Genomic DNA, 10693 nt, shown 5'->3' with positions numbered 1-10693 from the left:
GAGGGAAGTCCATAAAGGCACATGTAGGAACCACTCAGGCGCGAAACCCTTCCACATGGGTAATGATTGATTCCTCGGGCGAGGGCACCACCATGTACTTGTCGGCCCAGTTACAGTCCTTTTTAACATGGTCGAGGAGATCATCTGTAATTGTGCATATGTACCTCAACATCGGTTCACATCAACCCGGTACCGAAGGTGTATTCTCTACCTTAAAATCAGCAGTAGTAGGGCACTTTGTCGGAATGAAGTCCTCTAGGGGAGGTTCCACCGCGGCTCCGTCGCCGGCGGGCCTTGATGAAGAAGCATTTTTCTTTTGTGAAACGGTTTTTGAAGTTTTAGCCATTCAATTTTTATAGATAAAGAAGAGTAGGCGTTGAAGAGAAATACTTAGTCTTTTGATGAAGCAGACGAAGAAACACCAAATATCTGAAATTGCAAAGCTTTGAAGAAAGGCAAAGGGTTTTTGAAGATTAGAGTGAAGAAGATTTGAAGGTAAAGTTTTAAAAGTGAAGAAGAAGGATATTTATAATGTCTTAATGACAATTCAAAGACGGTAATGATTGACCGTCGACTAACGTGCATTAAATGCCTGAAAACTGCATCGACGAGACGTTTTGGCTACCTCTGATGCTTACATGATGCTTACATCATGATATATCGAGGTGAAGATCGAATGCTCAAATCGTTTCTTGTCATTACCCTCCAAAAAATGAGGGGACTATCTGTATACGGTCAAATCGGACTTGCCCTTTTTTTATGACTAATCGAGACCGGGCCGTGATAGGCCAAGTTTTGGCCACATGTCGTACTGGATCGTGAAACGAAGTTAAATTGCCAAGCTCATGACTCAGGGACCGATCGAGATTGAGATAAGCCAAGACCGAGACCGAGTGGGAAAGAGATCGAGCAAGATCGAGGCAAGCATGTCGAACCAAATAACGGAAAGCTAAGATATCCGCGATCCGGCGAGGATCACGATGGAAATCTCGGCACTTATCAAGGAGAGACCGATTTATCAGTTAATCATGGGATTTCTTACCGTATTTAGAATTGTATTAGAAATAGGACTTCCCTACTATATAAGGGGGAGTTGATCATTTGTATTAATAATCATACTCACGGTTTAAAAGCAATATATTATCTTTCTCTTAAGCTCTCAATATTTTTGTCACATTATTCATACTTTTCGGCAAAATATTTACTTGATTCGAGGGCAACCTAACTCAAGGATCAAAGCTATATATTTTATTTAGTTTGCTTTACTTATATTTGCAGTTAATTTCATTGTCAATTTACTGTTTTCTCAAAATTTGTGCTAAGTAAATCATGTGTCCTTAAAACCAAAGTATAAATTCAATTGTTATCCGTTCTTAGGGCAAACAATTTGGCGCCCACCGTGGGGCTAAAGATAATAGTGATTGCCTGGTATAAATTTTCTATACACACTATTTTATGCTTGTTCTTTGAAGTGTCTTTGATTACAGGATTAGAAAATGTCAAACTCTCAGTTAGCACCTCAACACATTGACAACGATCTCAGCCACCACGGCGAGAATGAGAATATTGCACCAGGAAACGTTGTACCCCCTGCTGGCCTCGATGGAGTTCCGGTTGTAGACCTAATCGAGGTTTGTTCGCATGTAGCCATCAATGGAAATGTGGCCGTCGATCCCAAAAACAACATTTGTGGGGGTACCTGATCAGCAACTCCGAATGCACATGGCGGCGAAGATGGCGGGATCAATCTGCGGGTAATCTTCGAAATGTTTGCAGGCCTGATAGGCAACAATAGCTCAGCTCCAAAATCAAAACCAAATGCCAAGTAGGGTCGAACTCGAGCCATCCCAAGAAGTTATACACAGGGTCGAATCGGCTTCGAGAAAATCAAATGAGAAAGAATCGGAGACCAATCCTGCTATTATAAAGATGCTCGAAGAATTGACAAAGCGAATCGAGATAGGGGAAAAGAAGATCGAGGAAAATGATAAGAAGGTGGAAATCTATAACTCTAGGGTCGACCAAATCCCGGGGGCACCACCGATATTGATGGACTAGATTCTAAAAAGTCCTTACAAAAAACTTTTCCCCAAGTGCGGCTCCGAAGCCAATTCCCAAAAAAATTTATATGCCCGAGATTCCTAAGTATAACGAAACGACTGATTCAAATAAATACGTAACCTCGTACACGTGCGCCATCGAAGGAAATGACTTGGAAGATAGATGTGGATCTTTCAGCAGAATTGAGATTCATTAGTTGGAACAATTAAAAAGAGACAAAGGTTCTGTTTTTTAGCTGAGATTTGTTTGTTGATTAATAAAATATTATTTTTAAATTAAAGCATTACATATTTAAAACTTTTTTTAAAAAAATTTTGATTTCTATAATTATTTAAAAATAAGCAGGAAGTTATAAAAAAAATTAAATATATATAAAGAAAATCTTAATTTATGTGGTGTTGCAAAAAATATTAATTTAATTAAGCTCATCTAAAGCTAGTGGTGTTGACAGCTGACGATAGTTAGGTCATGGCTGGTGGTGAATGTGATCGATTGAGGTGGCTGGCGATGCTATTTGTGAAGTTATAGCGACGGGAAGTGATGGCTCGCGGCGGTGGTTGGCATTACTATTGGTGGTTGCTAGTGAGAAGTTGATGTATATGGCTAGTAGTGTAAGTGATTAGTAATAGACTAATAGTGAAGATGATATTGGTCGTTCAAGCAGCGGATGGTAATGATGGTTGATAGTCATGAAAGTGATTGGTGGTGCAGGTTGTTGTTGTTCGTTATGGTGGTGACGACTGGTATTTGAGGTGGCTGATGATGATGGCTGGCGATTCCTATGATGGTTGGAGATGTCGGTTGCCCGGTGGTAAGCAAAGTAGTGGTTGATGGTGGTGGTTCCACGCTGGAGGATAGTGTTGGTATTTGTGTATGTGTAATAAATAGAGTAATGGTATGAAAAATTGGGCGCACTTAATAGATTAAAATCTAAATGCTATCCTTCATTAAATAGAAACGCATAGGTTCTAAATCAGTAAATCCAAATCCTACTGTATAAAGCCTAATGTATGTAATTCCAAGAACCTTAATTGTGTGTTTGGAAAGCCACATGAAAAATGAATTTGAGTGTAATTACATGATTTTGTTTGTTTGTCCAGCAAAGTATTTATTTAGTCAATGCTGAATTATTACTTGTATAACATAAGAGGCAGAAAATGTATGCAGTCAAAGTTGAAGATAAGATTTATTTTGCTAAATAACGCATTCATTAATTCGAAAAATTAGTTACTATGTAATACTGGATTATTTATTTAGTTAGACTGGTGATTCACAATGCGGCCAAAAGTTTCCGTCAGTGAACTTGTTGACCAGTAATCAGTTTGTCAACATAGCAAAGCATGGCAGCTTCCTTCCACTGAAGAATGAAAATGAATCAAGAGTCAAGACACACGGAAACACAATCTTTTGAAAGATGCCGCATGATTGTCTTTTATGGCGCCTTTTCTCTTTTTTTTTTTCCTTGTCTTATTACCTCAAAGAAGCTGTGCTAAAATGAATATTAATCATAAGATGTTGCTTTCTTGATTGATGGTCTGAGCTATGAAATCTCAAGCCAACAATATAGAAGGGTTTTCGGGGGGAGGGGGAGGGGGGGGGGGAATGTGGCTACTAATGTTTTTTTTTTTTTTACTTTTGCTTCCGTCACTATATATCAATATCTTCTTCCATACAACAAGCTTAAAGTTTCTATTCTTAACCTTAATTAAAGAAAGAATTGAAATATAAAAATATAAAAAAAACAAGTACAAAAATGAGTAATAATTCTCAGTAGAGATTGGTACGATTTAGCTCAACGTTTGGCTCGTTCAGATTTGATATCTAACTGACACAATATTTACACGATTATGATATTGTAATTCGAATTATGTCATGTCCTCTCTTATTCCTGGAGTATTATCCCCTTGTGACTGCCAAACAAACTCAAATAGTAAGCTAAACTTGACATGGTGAAAGTTCATCTTTTTCTTTCCTCCTTTCAAACGATACTACCAAAACTATGTTATTACATTGGAGAACCAAATAAACGAAAAATTAACAATAGTGAGGTATAGAGTTTTCTATATTGGTTTATCTTTAAACTTCATCTATATCACAGCCAATGCAAAAAAATGTTAATTAAACACTTTTTGCCAAAAAGTTTTTAGTACTTAAATGGTGGTAAATAAAGAAAAATGCACGAATTAACGTGAAGATCACATGGTCCCTCCAGAAGTTTTAACATTTCTATTATTGAAATGGTTTTCAAATTATCGTTTGCTTCCAATTCATTGCTGACCTTTATTAGACCATAGACTGACATTTCATTTTCAAAACGTCCTCAATCTAATTTAGCGGCGAAATTAAGGATGTTTTATGGTACCTGTGATGATCCGATAGGTCGCTTTGAGTACTAGCCCTTATTTCCATGTTTCGAGATTTCTATTAGCTTCATTTGATATTTTTTGATTTGCGTGCACAGTCTCTTTTTTCGGAAAATTTTTATGTAAAAATTTGAAGAAAATATGATTTTTGGCTTTAAAAACAACTTGAGTTGACTACAGACAACATTTTATGTAAACGATCTCGGATCAGTATTTTGACGAATTTGGTAGGTCCGTATTGTGATTTTGGACTTGGGCGTATGCTCGAAATTGAATTCGGAGATCCCTAGATTGATTTGACTTGTTTTGCTAAAAGTTAGCAATTTGAAAGTTTGAAAATTTCCTAGGTTTGACCGTAGGTTGAATTTATAGTCAACGGATTCGGATTTTGATTTTGAGACTTGAAAGAGGTCTATTTTACTATTTGAAACTTGTCTGCAAAATTTGGTGCAAGTAAGAGTTGGTTAGATAGGATTCGGACACAGTTGTGATTCTAGTTGTTATTGAGTTTCTTTTGAAATTTTATTCGTTTTGATATTTGATTTGTAGTTTTAGATGTTATTTTGGTGTTTTGATCGCGCAAGCGAGTTCGTATGATGTTATTACACTTGTGTGCATGTTTGGTTTTCAGACGCATTTCAGATGAGTTTGTATAGTGTAAGGACTGCTGGTGCAGAGTTAGCTTCTGGTATAGTCCGGCTCGCATTTGCGGGCCTCAGTTTTGCGAGTCTCGCTTTTGGGAATAAAAGTTCGCATTTGCGAGCAGAGCCTGGGATTGGTCGCATTTGCGAGGAATGGATTCGCTTTCACGAACTGTCATAGGTTATTTTTGCGAAGATAGTGGTCGCATTTGCGATCACAAGCTACTTGAGTCGGCTTTGCATTTGCGAAGGGGGTTTGTTCGCATTTGCGAGATAATTGTCGCATTTGCAGCATATAGGATTCTGATGCACAATTCGCATTTGCGACCTGTGCTCCGGTTTTGCGGTGTTTGCAATTGCGAACAAGACATCACAATTGCAACATGTGCAGCTGGGTAAAAGAGGGGGAAAACAAGACTTAACTCATTTTACACCATATCTCAGCCCTAAATACTCTAGAGGATTTCTTGTTTCCAAAATCATTGGTAAGCAACTCTAATCCACGTTCTTTCAATTCCTCATTACTTTTCATGAGATTTCAACATCAAAATTAGGATTTCCATAGTAGAAATTAGGGATTTAGTTAGGAATTGAGAATTTTGTAAAATTGAGATTTAGACCTGTCATGCCCCAAACTAGGGGAGGCACGACTGGCACTCGATACTGTATTTGATCGAGTTAGCCACTAAACATACTAGCTAACTAAACTGGGGCCCAACACATCGGGCAGCACAACATTTGAAATACTAAGCCTGGACCATTAAGGTCATAACCTGAATAACAATAAGCCATATAAATAAAGGTAGACGAGTCAAAATAATAAAGTACTAGCTCGCCGACGAGGCCGCGATTGGAGACATACATGCCTACATACATATATATACATGCCAAGCCTATGGGCTGAATACTGAAAGCTACAAAAAGAAACCCAGAATACTGTATCCACAATAGCCTCTATAAGTGTCATAAGCATTATCGGGACAAAGCCCCGACTATACCCAAACTGTACAACAAAAGTAACCATCTTATGAAAGCTCCAGGAAGAAGTGGAGCTTACCAACTCATAGCTGAGCCCCGAAATCCTAGCGAAGGGGTTGATCAGAGTCCCTACCTGGACCTGCATGCACGAAACAAAAATGCAGTATCCCCAGGCAACGGAACATCAGTACGAATAAAAATGTACTGGTATGTAAGGCAGAAAGTAGAATCATACATAGCTGATGTAAAAAAAAGTAATAGAGATACCACCTGACACTGAAACTCTAGTAGCCTCCATGACCGTCATCCGACCTCATAGTAATCAAATGTGCATAGTATGCTCGTGTAATCGTATGTCGTAAAAACATATATATTGATGCAAATGCATGACATACCCAACCAAATGCTAGCAATGGCGGTCTCTCCCGGTAGCTAACCGGTATCATATTGCCAACCTGTGGCCATCTGTACAATATATATAGTTTTTCTGGCAAATAGGCCTCTTACCTCCGATTATAGCTCGAAGTCCATGCATAATATGCCATGTATGATATAAACTTTGAATGCACATAATAGGCCATAACAAGAACTTAGCCTATCTTGGCTCATTGGTGCTCTTATTCTTATAATCTCATAATCACCTTCGTATCACATACAATTGTCTCGTGGAACCTCATATGTTTTCTTTCTTTTGAATAAGCTTGAAAATATAACTCGGCTTTTAGGAAGATAACTTAACTCTGAAGAGGTTGATAAAAAGCTTAAGGTGCTTTACTTAGTCCTTATACCTGATTTCTTGATATTTAGTAAAAGAAAGTATTTTAAAAATAAACCCAAGTGTTTTAGTAGTTTAAACATAAAAATTATATTTGAGATTTTTGGAAATCGATGTGTCACTTTAGAGATTTTAAAATACACTTTAACAAGGAAGAAGGACCGATCGCAAATACTACATGCCTTTATTTTTTTGTCACACAACCCAAAGACGAATAAGAATTCATATATATAGACATATAATTAAGAAAGCCGACAAAATTACATATATAGATGTCGAACACCCTATTTAACCGAATAAGTGGAATATCAACCTAATAGCATCATGAAAATACTTCAGTTACAATCCCAATGTCTTTCATAGAAGGTCTTTCTAGCAATAGAATAGTAAAATATCACATTTGACGTTTTAGGAATTTCCCAGAATTCGTGCAAAAAGGAAGGACGGAGCTTAGCCTTAATATACCTTTCCAACGAACGTCCGAATACCTGTAGTTCCTTCACTAATGTTATTCCTTACGTCCTAAGCTTTGCAAACACTATATATATTCAGCTTATACGCACCTATAAACCGTTCATAATTGAGTTTAAATCGGCAGATTTGCCATATGGCCCTAACTTGACGAAACGTCCGTAGAACTTTGTAAAAACGATCATAAAAGAGTCCCAAGATGATTACCTTGGCAAATCAAATATAAATCCTGAAGAACTAGCAAGAACAACAAATTCCTATCTTCCAAAAATAGCTCAAAATACAGCTAATAGAAGGGGGAAACGATTGTAAAGCGTAGAGATTGTGTTTCTAGGCATGGGGACACACTTTAACGGTAGAAATCGCTAAAAACGTACCTTAATCACTCAAGAATACCATGGAACCTTCTCTTCAGCTTGCTCACTGTTTTAGTACTGAAATGTAATGTTTTGGGGTCTTAAATGTCGAATTTGCCGACTTATACCACATGTTTGACCCGACCCGGTTCGCTACCCGATTTCAGCCCGGACAATTAGCGGTAAAACAGTCATAACCTTTTACTCCGATGTCGGTTTAATGTGAGGTTTTTTTATTGCGAACAAGACTCGTAGACCTTCGATTTGGTAGGTTGTGGGTCTCCTAAATCTTTATATATTGGGAGAAATGATCTGATATATTTGACCCAAAGTTTAGAAAATTTTTTAGAGAAATTTACGATAACTTTTGCCGACCTTTATTTCGCAACTTGCTTGACTCCAAAACTTAACATGTGACCCTTGTGATATTATAGTACCTCATAACATACTATTCTTATCATATTAGACACTCTTAGTCTTATCCCACAGGTGCAAGTTAACTTAAACCTTACGAACGCACGGAGTGCTTCCCGAGCCATTTCTTTAACCACGAACCTTTGTTTAAGGGTTTCCTTTGACCTAAAGCTTTAGTTTAGTTCCTTGAGGTTACCATACATTTTCAATCTTATTCTCCCAATGTGCTATACCCAATCATATATACCTAATATAACCATGCCACGTTACGTATATTAGGTAAGAGAAGAGGAAAAAAAACATGGGGTCTCATAGTCTCCCCCCCTTAAGAACATTCGTCCACGAATGGGTCCAGTCAATTCCTTGGTTTCATTTTTTTTCCCGCTAATACATTATTTGCGAGGCTATATTTGTTACATTTGCAAAGCATAAATCAAATTCTGAAGATTCCAACTACTAGGCTTCGTATAACTATCTCGCAATAAGAAATTTAAATTGCACTTTCAAGTCATTTAAAATCCAATTAAGTTGTTGTAAAGAAATAATTGCCAATTATTTAAATGCAACTCACCTTAAGTCATAAATAGGTGGGGGTACTTCTTCCTCATTTCCTCCTCAGCTTCCCAGGTCATCTCCTCGACGTTGTTATTTCGCCATAACACTTTCACGGAAGCCACTTCTTTAGTTCGAAGCTTTCTTACTTGCCGATCTAAAATAGTTATTGGTACCTCTACATAAGATAAGTCTTCAGCAATGTGAATATCCTCAATGGGTGTAATACGTGAAGGATCTCCAATGCACTTCCGCAACATAGATACATGAAACACAGGATTGACTGCTCCCAATTCTGAAGGCAAATCAAGCTCGTACGCCACCCTACCAATCCTCCGAATAATCTTATACGGTCCAACATACCTGGGGATGAGCTTCCCCTTCTTTCCAAATTGCATGACTCCCTTTATAGGCGATGCTTTCAGGAAAACCCAATCTTCTACATCAAACTCTAAGTCTCGTCGTCGAACATCTGCATAAGACTTCTGCCGACTTTGTGCTGTATGCAGCCGGTCTCTAATAATTTTTACCTTTTCTATTGCTTTCTAAACTAAATTATGACCTAGCAACTCTGTTTCCCCGACCTCGAACCAACCGATCGGTGACCTACACTTCCGCCCGTATAGTGCTTCGTAAGGGGCCATATGAATACTAGCTTGGAAGCTGTTATTATAAGAAAACTCAATAAGAGGTAGATGATTATCCCAATTTCCTTTAAAATCTAACACGCATGCACATAACATATCCTCAACTATCTGAATAGTATGCTCTGCGTGTCCATCAGTTTGCGGATGAAAAGCTGTGCTAAGATTTTTACCTTTTCTATTGCTTGCTAAACTAAATTAGGACCTAGCAACTCTGTTTCCCCGACCTCGAACCAACCGATCGGTGACCTACACTTCCGCCCGTATAGTGCTTCGTAAGGGGCCATATGAATACTAGCTTGGAAGCTATTATTATAAGCAAACTCAATAAGAGGTAGATGATTATCCCAATTTCCTTTAAAATCTAACACGCATGCACATAACATATCCTCAACTGTCTGAATAGTATGCTCTGCGTGTCCATCAGTTTGCGGATGAAAAGCTGTGCTAAGATTTACCTGCGTGCCTAGACCCTTCTAAAAAGATTTCCAAAAATGTGCTGTAAATTGAGCCCCTCGATCAGAGATAATAGATAATGGTACCCCGTGAAGGCAAACAATTTCCCAAATGTAAACCTTGGCATAATCCTCGGCTGAATATGTCGTCCTAATTGGTAGGAAATGAGTAGATTTTGTAAGCCTATCAATAATTACCGAAATAGAATCATACCTCCATGGAGTGCGAGGCAAACCAGTGATGAAGTCCATATTTATCATGTCCCATTTCCATAATGGAAGTTCAATATACTGAGTTAAGCCTCCAGGCCTCTAATGTTCGACTTTAACTTGCTGGCAGTTGGGACATTGGGCTACTATCTCCGTGATATCTTTTTTCATTTCATTCAACAATAGATCTGTCGAAGGTCCCGATACATCTTTGTCGCTCCGAGGTGAACTGCATATCTAGAATAATAGGCCTCCGAAAGAATCTTGGCGTGGAGCTCTCCGACTATCGGTACACATAAGCGGCCCTGGTATCTAAGGACTCCATCTCCGGTTATCTCAAATAAAGGTTATCGCTGCTGTGGAATACTTTCCCTCAGTTTTATAAGCTCAGGATCCTCGTGTTGTCGCTCTTTCACTTCAGTAACAAAAGAAGATTTTGCCGTATTCTGAACGAGAATGTGTCCACCCTCTGCATCTACCAAACGCACCTGCAAATTAGCTAGCTGGCATAGATATTTGGTCATCTTGACCTTATCAACTTCAACATGGCTTAGACTGCCCATGGACTTCCGGCTAAGGGCATCAGCAACAATACTAGCTTTGCCGGGATGATATAAAATATTAACATCATAGTCCTTTAGTAATTCTAGCCATCTTCTTTGTCGTAGGTTCAACTCCCTCTGTTTAAATAAATACTGAAAGCTCTGGTGGTAGGTGAAAACATCAATATGAACCCCATATAAATAATGCCACCAAATCTTTAGGGCGAAGAC

General features: G+C 38.3%; 1 protein-coding gene across 1 annotated transcript; it reads right to left on the bottom strand.

Annotated features, from left to right (window-relative positions):
• Positions 1-8631: 8631 nt before the first annotated feature.
• On the bottom strand, positions 8632-9009 carry LOC142174406 (uncharacterized). Its single transcript, XM_075240193.1, has one exon. The coding sequence runs from the start codon at positions 9007-9009 to the stop codon at positions 8632-8634; it is 378 nt and encodes a 125-aa protein (XP_075096294.1).
• Positions 9010-10693: the final 1684 nt, after the last annotated feature.

Source organism: Nicotiana tabacum, chromosome 20 (genome assembly GCF_000715075.1).
Source record: "Nicotiana tabacum cultivar K326 chromosome 20, ASM71507v2, whole genome shotgun sequence".
NCBI classification, from domain to species: domain Eukaryota; kingdom Viridiplantae; phylum Streptophyta; class Magnoliopsida; order Solanales; family Solanaceae; genus Nicotiana; species Nicotiana tabacum.
Note: the sequence above shows the minus strand (reverse complement) of the source record. Positions and strands in the feature narration are given on the sequence as shown.

Bases quoted from the DNA above. Each gene is read 5' to 3' on its own strand.
- LOC142174406 (XM_075240193.1), bottom strand. From the start codon at position 9,009: ATGCAATTTGGAAAGAAGGGGAAGCTCATCCCCAGGTATGTTGGACCG.